The sequence below is a fragment of the Vipera berus genome, assembly GCF_964194415.1.
Source record: "Vipera berus genome assembly, chromosome: 1".
NCBI classification, from domain to species: domain Eukaryota; kingdom Metazoa; phylum Chordata; class Lepidosauria; order Squamata; family Viperidae; genus Vipera; species Vipera berus.
This window is the reverse complement of record NC_138202.1, coordinates 180475428-180488808: the sequence shown is the minus strand read 5'-3', so window position 1 is coordinate 180488808 and position 13381 is coordinate 180475428. Positions and strand designations below refer to the sequence as shown.

The window sequence follows — 13381 nt, the reverse complement described above, 5'->3', positions numbered from 1 at the left end:
GGGCTAAATATAAAAGGCTAAATATATTCCTGTAAGTAAGGGAAATTCACATTACCTGATGCCTTATGTATTTCAGCATTCCAGAGTCTTTTTTTCCTTCGAGGTTAGAATCCATCACTCTTTTCTTCAGGGAGGGTGTTCTGAGGCATGACTTGTCTGAACACTGAAAGACAATTGACCTAAACAATTCTGAGTGCTTTCAGAAGTTAGGTCATTAGTGGAAGCTGGGGGTCTCATTCTGTCTCTGATAATAATACACTTAACTAAAGCAGCTTTCCCTTGTTGACCAGAAACCACTGATAATGAAAGAAGCTGACATTTCCTTCTTGGCCTGTTTCCAGAATGATGCATTATCCAAAATGATGCAGTTTCACAGGATCTAACAGTCTCATCAGACTGTCGAAACAAATATTATGAGGTCAGCTCCACCCCTCACAACATTTATATAACACATGCCCCAAAAGGATGGGGCCTATGCCATGAAGCTTGCTTCATCATTCATTTGCCCCTTTGCTCCCTGCATCAAAACAATCACAGCAACACGAGCAGCAAACAAATTTAATAAATAAAAATTGTTTCACTAAGGAAGGATCCTATATTAAACATAGTTCCTAGAAACTCCTCTCACATCTGTTCACCTGTGAGAGAATAGCAGCCAAGTGTGACAGTCTGAAATAAATGTCTAGGCAGCTGAAAAATGAGCAATTAATTAATTTATTCATTACCTCTTACCTCTTTTTGTTTTTTGCCTCTGGCCACACCATTTAATAAGTTATTTTCTTTAAGTGAATCCACAGTGTCTCCATACAAAAGTTTGATGGCCCGGACAAGACGTGCACACGAACGACTGTGGTGGAGGTAGCAGTGAGGGTGGCAGTAATCAATATGGGTACAAATGAAACTCTGCTGGTTGCACAGCAGGACCATCACCTGGAAGCATGAAGTATGAATGTTTATAGAATTGCAGTCCTGTCTTTGTGCCAAGAGAAAATTATGTGAACATCCTTTTTTAGATATTAGGAACCATAGAGAACAAAATCTTTGAAATGTTTTCAAACTATTTGTCTCCTTCCCCATTCTCTTCAATTTAATATTTCACTAACTTTAACAGATAATTCATGGATGAAAGATAAAGCAAATATCTCAACTCATTAACCTTAATAGATAAACATATCTGTTCAGTTGGTCAATGAAATGCTCCAGTGCAAAGTGAGATCAAACAATATCCTTTTCCTTTGTTCCAAAGGCCATGGCAGAGTTTGAGTATTTATTATTTCTGTCACTTTGCTCAGAGTTGCCTAGTTTAAGCACAGGATTTTCTCCCTACGAGCTAAGTGTACCAAATTTCATTTCTGGAGATAATAATCACTTCAGGATTCTCCTTTTACACCCAATTTTTTTTGGCTGAATAGCTGTGATTGCTTCTTCTTGGTTAGTTTTATGAATCCTGGACATGGAAGACAAATTAATCACCTTGAAGGTTCAGGAAGCATAGTACGATAGTGGTGAGGAGGGAAAACATTATTTACATTCCCTCTCCCTCTTCTCTCCATTTTCTTACTTAGTTATTTATTCATTTTTGCAGTTACATTTGTATCATCTAGTTGACAGAAATTCAGAGCTGAATAACTAAAGAGTACTAATATAACATTATAATGACAAATATATTCAAAAGTCATTGCCCTCCAAGGAAAATCTTTGGGTTGTACTAATGTTTAAATGAGTATTTGAAAAATGAAGTTCTCTTTGAGTTCAGTCTCTAATTGCAGAGGGCATCAAATGACAACTGTAGGAAAACTATAAGTAACTAGTTTTCCACATTTCATTTTGTAATAAATTTTATTGTATCCTTTACTAATATATCAACTCATTATTTATGAAAGTTTATGTTTGAAAGCCCCTTCATGGATTACTGCCTTGTCATGGTGAAGGGGCTTGTGTAATTCAATGAAGCTATGAGCTATGCCGTGCAGGGCCACCCAAGATGGAAAGGTCATAGCAAAGAGTTCTGACAAAACGTGATCCACTGGAGAAGGAAATGTCAACCCACTCCAGTATCTTTGCCTTGAAAACCCTATGGACAGTACCAAAAGGCAAAACAATATGACGCTGGAAGATGAGCCCCTCAGGTCAGAAGGCGTCCAATATGCTACTGGGGAAGAGCAGAGGGCTAGTACTAGTAGTGCCAGAAAGAATGAAGCGACTGGGCCAAAGCCGAAAGGACACTCAGCTGTGGATGTGTCTGGTGGTGAAAGGAAAGTCTGATGCTGTAAAGATTTTTTCTCCATAGGAACCTGGAATGTAAGATCCATGAATCAAGGAAAGCTGGACGTGGTCAAACAAGAGATGACAAGACTGAACATTGACATCTTAGGTATCAGCGAACTAAAATGGACAGGAATGGGTGAATTTAATTCAGATGACCATCAGGTATACTACTGCAGGCAAGAATCCCTCAGAAGAAATGGAGTAGCCTTCATAGTCAATAAAAGAGTAGGAAAAGCAATACTGGGATACAATCCTCAAAATGACAGAATGATCTCAGTTCAAATCCAAGGTAAACCATTCAATATCACAGTAGTTCAAGTCTATGCCCCAACCACCAGTGCTGAAGAGGATGAAATTGACCGGTTCTATGAAGCCCTACAGCACCTTATAGAACTAACACCAAAAAATGATTTTCTTATCATCATGGGGGATTGGAATGCTAAAGTAGGAAGCCAAAAAATAACCGGAATAACAGGCAAGTTTGGCCTTGGAGTACAAAATGAAGCAGGGAACAGGCTGATAGAATTTTGTCAAGAGAATATGATGGTTACAGCAAACACTCTTTTCCAACAACCCAAGAGACAGCTCTACACATGGACATCACCAGACGGTCAACACAGAAATCAGATTGACTATGTGCTCTGCAGCCAAAGATGGTAAAGTTCTATACAGTCAGTAAAAACAAGACCAGGAGCTGACTGTGGCTCAGACCATGAGCTTCTCATTACAAAGTTTAGGCTTAAACTGAAGAAAGTAGGGAAAAGCGCTAGGCCACTCAGGTATGAATGAAATTATATCCCTGTTGAATATACAGTAGAGGTGACAAATAGATTTAAGGAATTAGATCTGATAGACAGAGTGCCTGAAGAACTATGGACAGAGGTTCACAACATTGTACAACAGGTAGCAACCAAAACCATCCAAAAGAAAAAGAAATGCAAGAAAGCAAAATGGCTGTCTGAGGAAGCTTTGCAAATAGCTGAGGAAAGGAGGGAAGCGAAAGGCAAGGGAGAAAAAGAAAGATACGCCCAATTGAATGCAGAATTCCAGAGAATAGCTAGAAGAGATAAGAATGCCTTCTTAAATGAACAGTGCAAAGAAATAGAAGAAAACAATAGAATAGGGAAGACCAGAGATCTTTTCAAGAAAATTGGAGAGATGAAGGGAACGTTTAATGCAAAAATGGGCATGATAAAGGACCAAAATGGCAGGGACCTAACAGAGGCAGAAGAGATTAAGAAGAGGTGGTAAAATTACACAGAAGAACTATACAAGAATGAGCTTATAGTCCCTGATAATCACAATGAGGTGGTCCCTGACCTCGAGCCAGACATCCTAGAATGTGAAGTGAAGTGGGCCTTAGAAAAGCTGAGCAACAACAAAGCTAGTGGAGGTGACAGTATTCCAGCTGAGCTATTCAAAATCTTAAAAGACGATGCAGTAAAAGTGCTACACTCAATTTGCCAGCAAATTTGGAAAACTCAACAGTGGCCACAGGATTGGAAAAGATCAGTTTACATTCCAATTCCAAAGAAAGGCAGTGCCAAAGAATTTTCAAACTATCGCACCATTGCAGTCATTTCACATGCTAGTAAAGTTATGTTTAAAATCCTACAAGCTAGACTCCAGCAGTATGTGGATCGAGAACTACCAGAAGTACAGGCAGGATTTCGAAGAGGCAGAGGAACTAGAGATCAAATTGCCAACATACGCTGGATCATGGATAATGCTAGAGAGTTCCAGAAAAACATCTACTTCTGCTTCATTGACTATGCCAAAGCCTTTGATTGTGTGGATCATAACAAACTGTGGCAAGTTCTTAAAGAGATGGGCATACCAGACCATCTTATTTGTCTCTTGAGAAACCTATATGTGGGCCAAGAAGCAACAGTGAGAACTGGACACGGAACCACTGATTGGTTCAAAATTGGGAAAGGAGTCCGGCAAGGCTGTATACTGTCACCCTGCCTATTTAACTTATATGCAGAGCACATCATGAGAAAGGCAGGGCTAGATGAATCAAAAGTTGGAATTAAGATTGCCGGAAGAAATATCAACAACCTAAGATATGCAGCTGATACCACTCTAATGGCATAAAGTGAAGGAGAACTAAAGAGCCTCTTGTTGCGGGTGAAGAAGGAGAGTGCAAAAGTTGGGTTGAAACTTAACATTAAGAAAACCAAGATCATGGCATCCGGCCCTCTCAATTCCTGGCAAATAGATGGGGAAGAAATGGAGGTAGTGACAGATTTTATTTTCCTGGGCTCCAAGATCACTGCAGATGGGGACTGTAGTCAAGAAATTAAAAGACACTTGCTCCTGGGTAGGAAAGCCATGGTAAATCTAGACGGCACACTAAAAAGCAGAGACATCACCCTGTCAACAAAAGTGCGTATAGTCAAGGCTATGGTCTTCCCAGTTGCAATGTATGGCAGTGAAAGCTGGACCATAAAAAAGGCTGAGCGCCAAAGAATTGAGGCCTTTGAACTCTGGTGCTGGAGAAGACTCCTGCGAGTCCCTTGGACTGCAAGGCGATCAAACCGGTCAGTCCTAGAGGAGATCAACCCTGACTGCTCTTTAGAAGGCCAGATCCTGAAGCTAAAACTCAAATACTTTGGCCACCTAATGAGAAGGAAGGACTCACTGGAGAAGAGCCTCACTGGAGAAGAGCTGGGAAAGATTGAGTGCAATGGAAGAAGGGGACGACAGAGAATGAAGTGGCTGGATGGAGTCACTGAAGCAGTAGGCGTGAGCTTAAATGGACTCCAGAAGATGGTAGAGGACAGGAAGGCCTGGAGGAATGTTGTCCATAGGTTCATGATGGGTCGGACACAACTTCGCAGCTAACAACAACAACAATGTTTGAAAGATTGTGAGGTATGCTGTTATTACTAATCTAGGAAATAACTATAAGAGCTTGAAAGAGTTTATATTACATCAGAGAAAATCCACTTTTAACTTGGAACATCTGAATCTCTCTAAATTATTTTAATTTGGCTCAGGATATAGGATTTAGACACATTGTAAATGCATGTTTAATTACACTATTTTTTTTCTGATTCATTCACCTATCCATTCTGATTGATCTTCAAAGTCCATCAAACATTACCCCAGTGAAAGATCTGCCAAATGAACTGCAATTAACCAAATACTACTTTTTGTGTTCACATAGCTCTAGGAAATAAAAGTAGTCCTCAGCTTAGTGCCACAACTGTTGTTAAGTGAGACATTTGTTAAGTGAGCTTTGCCCCATTTAATGAATTTTCTTTCCACATTTGTTAAGTGAATCACTGAAGTTGTTAAATTAGTAATATGGTTGTTAAGTAAATCTGGCTTCCCCATTGTCTTTGTTTGTCAGAAGTTGCAAAAGGTGATCACCTGACCCTAAAACACTGCAACCATCATAAACATGAACCAATTGTCAAGCATCCAAATGTAAACCATGTGACCACAGGGATGCTGCAATGGTCGTAAGTGTGAAAAATTGTCATAAGTCACTTTTAATGCAGTTTTAATTTTGAATGGTCACTAAACGCATTGTTATAGGTCAAGAACTACCAGTAAAACTCAACAGCTATTGTGCCTCAGTTGATGGACTTCTTCCTTAAGTCTTAAAATACCTTGTGCTGGGAGCCCTGGCAAAAGTAAGGCCAATGCAAATTATTCTACCGAATAATATAGCAGCTTCTATTTCTAGTTTTGTTTAATGGGGCTTCTGAATGTTTCTGGAGATAGGACCGGGGCTTTTTTTCTCATAGAACGCTCAGAACGGTGTTCCGGCACCTTTTCTTTTGCAAAAAAAAAAAAAGAAAAGAAAAGAAAAGAAAAGCTCCCTCTATTAGCTTTAGGAGTAGGCAATCTTGGCTCTTTTTTATGACTCATGGACTTCAACTCCCAGAAATCCTGAGCCAGCCACGCTGATGGGAAAGAGAGAGGTTTACAAGCTGAGCCATTGCTGGCTCAGGAATTCTAGAAGTTGAAGTCCTTGAGTCATAAAAGAGCCAAGGTTGCCTACCCTGCACTAGAGGAGGACACTAAAATTATTTACAAGGTTACTTCTTTAGGAGCTAAACTTTTAGAATCTAAAACAGCTAATTCAAAAAAGCCAACAAGAAAGAACCTCACATTTTTCATCTGCTTCTGTCTTTTGGAAGGTAAAATTAGATAACAAAATAATCTATTTCCTATGTTAACATCTCTGCAATGAAATCAATAAAGGTAACAGGAAAGAAATGAGAAACATTTTTCTCAATGTAATATGTCTAATTTAGCTGATGCTAGAAAAAAAATAGTATCTTTTGTACACTCTTGAAAACTATTTTGAATCTATAACCATCTATTGCAACTAAACCACTTTAAATTAAACAATTCTTAAGAATGAAATATTCTTAATTTGGACTTTACTTTTACTGTTTGGACTGTTGTGTGTTTTGAAAAACAGATTATTTAGAATCTAGTTATGTTGCACTTCAGTCTTTAAATAATTAACCTAGTATATACATAACAATATATGATGTTTTCCATGGTGAGCTTAACATCAATAACAACATTTATTAAAAAGGCTAAAATAATTTCTGGTGGTATTATCTGTACATTAAAATTTTGTTTAGTCACAATCTTTCACTTTTCACATTCTGGACAAGCAGTGGTCATGTATCCTAGCAAAAGATGTTACATATGTGCATAAGTGTAGTCAGCAGCATATGCCTTTTTAAAAATATAAAACATGCAAAGAAACAAAAATAAGTCCAAAATATCTGTATTACATCCAGAAATGCCAACTTTGCAACCAATATTTCTCATCCATAACTATGGCACCCTAAGGATACCTGCATACATGCAAATGCTTCTCTGGGATCAGTAACGCAGCAGGGATTGCTTTTTCCTTCCAGTAACAGATTGCTGGGAAATACCAAACATGGCCTTGAGAATTCCAATGTTTGTTACAATTTTTTCTGGATGTGGTTGGTAAGAGGCTGTTTGGCGCTGGAGACCACTGCCACAAGGGACACAGCTCTGGGTTGGGGTTCGGAGCAGCTCCAGGTGGGGGCTCTGCACGGGTTGTGGTGTGGCAACTGTGGGGAGGGGAATCCCCATGGCGGCTGTGGGGAGGGGAATCCCTACAGCATGTGGCTCTGAGCCACAGGGGCAGGGGTGCAAAGGATGGGCGGCGACACCGTAGGAAGACATTGGCATCGCTCCCAGTGACAGCACCTCTGAGTTCCGGCACCTTTTTTTTTTTTTTAGGAAAAAAGTACTGGATAGGACAATTACATTCTTGAATAGTTGAAACTTTGTTATTCATAAAAAAGAACACCCTTAATTCCCCCCTGCTCTGATGACAAACTGTGAATGTTATATAATTCTAGGAAAACAAAAATAATCTCTACTTACATGTAGCCACGTCATATTCCGGTGGTAGTTATCTTCTGTTCCAGTGCTGCTGAGCACTTCAGGTTCTATACTAGGTTCGCTTGCACTCCAAGGGCTTCCTTCTTAAAGAAAACAAACACACACACACAAATCCAAGAGTAGTTTTCTTCTGATGCTACCTCCATATTTTGAATCTAATATATATATGCTTGTAAACAAGACCAGGGTTATGAAGCCAATTGATTTTATTCATATATATATATCTCAGCCTCCCAAAATTCTTTATTAGCAATTTGAATAATTTGCATATATATATATATATATATATATATATATATATATATATATATATATATATATATATATATATATATATATATATTTAGAGAGAACAGAATAATATGCCAGAAGCATACAATTCCTAATAGGCCAAGCCCTTCAGGAAGGAATGTGAGTTAAAAATGTCACCTCCAACCTTTCTTCATGTCCCAATTATTAGCTAGATTGATCATTACAAGCATAATTTATAGTCACTATGGAAATGACCACTCATCAGGGATAAATATTGTTCCCTTTTCTGGAAGAGGGGAGGGAGAATAAGTAAAAACAAAATTCTTGCATAATCATGCTGCTGCCAATTGTTGGTTTCAGTGATCTGCATTGACTGGGCTCCATGTTAAAGAAAGATAATACACATATTCCTGCAATGGCAGCAATTTGTTACAATTGCTGCCTTGTTAGATCCCACTGAGGGAACACGGAACACTGGGGGAAGAAAGAGAAAAAGCCTGACAGGCATTTGAGAACAAAGGCAGAAGAATGCTCTCTCAGACCCCAGAGTTTCCTGCGTGCACTTATTGCCAATGGGCCCTCCAATCAGACAGAACTTTAGCACACAATTTGTTTACTGTTTTATGATATTATGGCTGCAATCCTATATCCACTTGCTTGGGAGATAGCATCACTGAATTCAATGGGAGAAATTTCTCAGGAGATATGCATAGAATTGTACTGAGGCTATGAAAAAGGCAGTATTTCCAATTATATCTTTCCCCTACCCTTAAAGCAAATATGCATTGACTTGGATGTCTACACAGAAGAGAAAGAGCACGGGCAATACCACTGAGACCCACAACGGAAAAAAAAGATTGGTCTAGGATGCATCTGTCTCTGAGTTCTTCTCTAAAATAAATCTCTAGAAACAAGTATTTTGGAGATTGACGAGTACACATATATTTATCTCATAGAAAGCAAAATATATGCATATTGTATATATAAGTATATGCATAGTACATACTATTGCAATGAGATGTGTATGTGTGTGAGAGAGAGTGAGTGTATATATACAATACCATATATATTATATATGCCACTGATATATAATATATGTTGTTTTTATATATACCTTCCTAATCACGGCATGCACTTGTTTGGCAGTCAGAAAAATGCCTGTACAGAGTCCACACATCAAACATTTCTATTTTTAAAATTTGGCATTCATTGAGTGGAGCAGCACTGACTACTTCAGGAGGTATTGGCAGGGTTCAGGCTCTGTCCTTGCCAAATGTGAAGTCCATGCAAGAAAGGGAACCACTGATTCAGGCCTGGGCCATGGGAGGTCTGCCTAGCCTCCAAGCCCCTTTCCTAGATCTCCTAAAATAAGGATGCTGCTACCTCGAGATCCCTCTCCCTTTTTTTAACCAAGCTCATCTGTGTTACCTATGTCAGTGACAGTGTCCCTGCTGTGGGACAGCTGCAGCTCCTCATTCTCAGACTCTGAGTCCTGACGGGATAACTTGGTGCTCTTTAGGCTGCCGGCCCGGCGAATGCTGGACAGGGAACCCCCTCTCTTCACCCGGAAACTGCGTGTTCCTTTAATCTGGAGCAAGCGGGAGCCTCCTATCCTGATCTTCCTGCTGGGAACTGTATTAAAAGAATAAAAGAGGACTTTTTCCCCCTTATTTTCCCCCATTTTAAAGTATAATGACGTATATTTTGTATAAAATTATACTTTTCACCCTCCCCCTCCTCCGCCTGCATTTCAATGCCTTTTTCTTTTTTTCCAAGGAAGACCAGCAAGAGGCTCCCTCCAAAGCAACATCAAGATGGGTTTGGAAATCATCCCATACGGGATGCCTTAGTGAAAGGTAAGACAAATCTATTACTCAGATTGTATTACACCTCAGCCCAACCGTTAGTGTTATTCAAATACTTTACAATCAGCATTATTGGAAACCGCACAGCTAAACCACAAAGCTATATTTAGTGCCAAGCAATTTGCTCTTATTTACATAGAATAGTTATCTTTCCATGTTTGCTAGTAAGACTTTTGCCGTTCCATCAAACACTGGCTATCGATGACTGAGCTGCAAGTTCCATCAAGGCGTTGGAACAGAGCTGTTCTCCAGCTAGCCCAAGGTTGATCACATTTTGTGACAGAATCATAACTTTCCATCATGTAGTAAGTATAGTAGGTGGCCTGCTTGCTTAAGCTAGGCACGTCATTTGCTTATCCACTCTGAATGTTACCTTTGTATAAATCGTCGTCTTTGCACATTAAACTTCACCAGAATTCTACAGAAAAAGCAACAACATGTGGTCCCACTCTTCAGATAGTTCAGAAGTTTTCAGGCATTAAAGACATCTGTGTATATGTTGAGTGTGTGCATGTGTGTGTGTGTGTAATGAACACGAATATATGGAATGGTTTGAAGCACCAGTCACTGGCATGTTGTTCTCCACTCAGCTCTAAGGCAGTACATAGGCAATATGCATGTCCAAATGTTGCAACACTCAGCTGTACATCTATTTAAAAGTGAACACACAGCACAAGTCACAATACAAATAAATGATAGTTGTTGGTTGGGGCCAGAAGAAAGGGCAATGATGAAATAGGAAATATCTAAACTTGTTAAGATCTAGGCTTTTAAAGAGTTGGAGAGAGAGGGGAAATCCTGATTTTTACACATTTGCACTCCACCATTGGTGAATGCAAAATTTACTTTGCAAGTGATCACTTTTAGCATATGATTAACCAGAAATCATATTTGTATTTACTTGGCTTTGTAGTTTTATCAATGAGCCTGAAAGTGGTATATTGTGTAACAAACTATCAGAAAAATATCATATTATTCCTCTAGCAAGATCAGTGAAAGATTTTGCACAGTGTCTTAAAGGATAGGAGATAACTTGTGAAATAAGCTTCTGGGGACTAGATTATTAGATGCACGAATTAAGAGTAACTTTTTAAAAATCTACTTGGTATTAAAAAAACTTACACCTCAATGCATCTTGTAATTTTTAATGTGCTACAAGCATGTTGTTGTTATTTCTATGATTAAATTATAACCTAACTGCGGGCAAAGGATTCCTGTAATAGAAAATTACTTCTAAAATACATATTATGGTACTGGAATCAGTTACAGAAGCCGAAAGGAGAGGAAGGGGAAAAAGGAACAGAGGAAGAATGAAAAGAAGAAAGGAGAATAATTTATTATTACATAACACAGCAACAATAACATTTAGCCTGTATTCCATAGAAGTTTCACTGAAGTGTACAAATATTTTGAATAGGAACTAAAGAGTTTATAGATTTGTAATTCATCCATTTTAAAAATTCCTTAAAATGCATTGTTGTTGTTGTTCCTGACCCCCCTCCTGAAAAGAGAGAGAATGAAAACCTTGTTTTAAACAATGCCAAACACTATAGTAATTCCATTGGCACATTTCCAGCAACATATAATTATTGAATTTTGTTCTTTTTATAGTTGTTCTTTATATACTGTATATGCAACCTGCTTTATATTGTTGATTTTAATTATGTATTGGTCCTGGACCACAAAGAAGACTTCTTCTTCTCAATAATAGGTAATTGGGCATTGTTAAGGAACATTCATTTCTCTATTTTAGATGCAGGTGCCATATCAGTTATAGTTTCCAATAAAAAGGAATTCATTATTTAACCTATTGAAATCTGTCTTCTGAATATGGATTTTAATTCCATGATCTGTTAAAACTCAGCACAGAAGTTCAAGATGTACTTACCTACAATAGTCAATGTATGCAATCAATAAATCTCAATGGGGGAAATACCAGATGATTGTGTATTATTATTTGAGGTATAGAATCTGGAGATATATACAATTATAGATTTCTAATATTTGGTAATTAAAGGTTACTTAGCCTGGGATGCACGAGAAAAAGAAATTAGGGGTAGTATTACACTCCCCGGTCCTGTCTAATGTTGTTGTTTTTGTTTTTTTGGTGTCTAGGATGTTTTGGTGTTTTTCTATTTGATGCACTTTTCAGTACTTTGTAATAATATTCTTGTTTTTTTATTTAAAATTTGTTTAATAAAATTTATAAAAAAAATAACAGACTTTAATTCTGATCAATTGTTTCAGCCTAATGTTCAGTTAATTTTTAAAAAAACTATTATTAAATATAATGAAAAGAAATAAAAGGGGGGAATGTTTATTGTTTCCAAATCGATTTTCTAACTTGTTAGAAAACCAGATACTAGTTTTGTAGACTTTACAAGTAAAACTGTATGATATTTGTATCCATATCTGTAGTTTTGATAGTAATAAATCCCACCCAAAATGAACTTCGCCAAAAGGGAATATATTTCATTAAAAAAAGTCTACAGTACTTGGTCACATTCCATAGCCTTTCTGACATAGCAGCAATCCAATATTTGCAATCTATTTTTGAACAGAAAAATCCCTTATAGTATATGCAATATAGAATTAACTTTTGAGTAAAGTTTTTATAGGGAAAATGTGTTTTTCAAAATTACTAGCATTGCTTTTACTGCAATTTTAATATATTTATATTATGTTTTCACTGGCTGATTTGTTTTATTTTATTCTATTATTTAAAGTTTAATTGCTATTTCTGTTATTTTGATTTTGCACATCTTCTTGGATACTTTTAGTTAATATGTGTGTGTGTGTGTGTGCGCGTAAATTTTAGATTGCTAACAAAGAATTAAAGGGAGACTGATATGCATTTCAAATTTATTTCTTTTCATCAGTCAGCCATACCCTTCTGAGATTCGAACCTGGGCTGATTGCACATTAGGCAGTTGTTTTAACCTCTAGGCCACAAGCTCTATCTCACTTTGTTAGCTGAGAAGCAAGGGAGATATGTGTTAAATGCTTGTTAACTATTTAGATTACCTTGCTAGGCCCCAAACATGGGACAAATCTTTATTTCCTGTTTCGGCCTAACTGAAGGCCATCCACAAATAAGTTTGAAATGCATATCAGTCTCCCTTTAATTCTTTGTTAGCAATCTAAAATTTACACAAATATAATTATATTAGATATTAGATACAGCCAGTAAAAAAAGGGCTGCCATGTACATACACATGACCTCCCTGGTATGGAAGTACAAAGTCACATGTTACAGGCAGTCCTTGACTTACAATCATTCATTAAGAAACTGTTTAAGTTACAATGGCACTGAATAGTGGTTACAAATAGAATTCCCTTCTCAACTGGCACTTCTTGCACACCCTCATTGAACCACATCACTTAGCAATGGAAATTCCAGTCTCATTTGATGTTGTAAGTTTAGGACTACCCATACAACTACTTCCAGGAAGGATATTCATTGTACACCGCCTAGAGTAACTCTTGATGGGGAGATAAATTTAATAAATAAAAAAGTAATATTCAATATGAAGAGTTTTAGATTATTCTTACCAGTTGTGTTGATGAAATTAGTACCTTCCTGA

At 37.6% G+C, this 13381-nt stretch overlaps 1 protein-coding gene across 1 annotated transcript in view; it reads right to left on the bottom strand.

Moving 5' to 3' along the window:
• UNC80 (unc-80 homolog, NALCN channel complex subunit) overlaps window positions 1-13381 on the bottom strand; it is a gene marked incomplete at its 5' end in the record, with an annotated part of 181259 nt that overhangs the window by 83345 nt on the left and 84533 nt on the right. The window contains 4 exons of the mRNA XM_081341722.1: window positions 56-163; window positions 733-930; window positions 7663-7763; window positions 9361-9564. Of these exons, the coding sequence (XP_081197848.1) occupies window positions 56-163; window positions 733-930; window positions 7663-7763; window positions 9361-9564 (611 nt within the window). The remainder of the gene's footprint in view (window positions 1-55; window positions 164-732; window positions 931-7662; window positions 7764-9360; window positions 9565-13381) is intronic.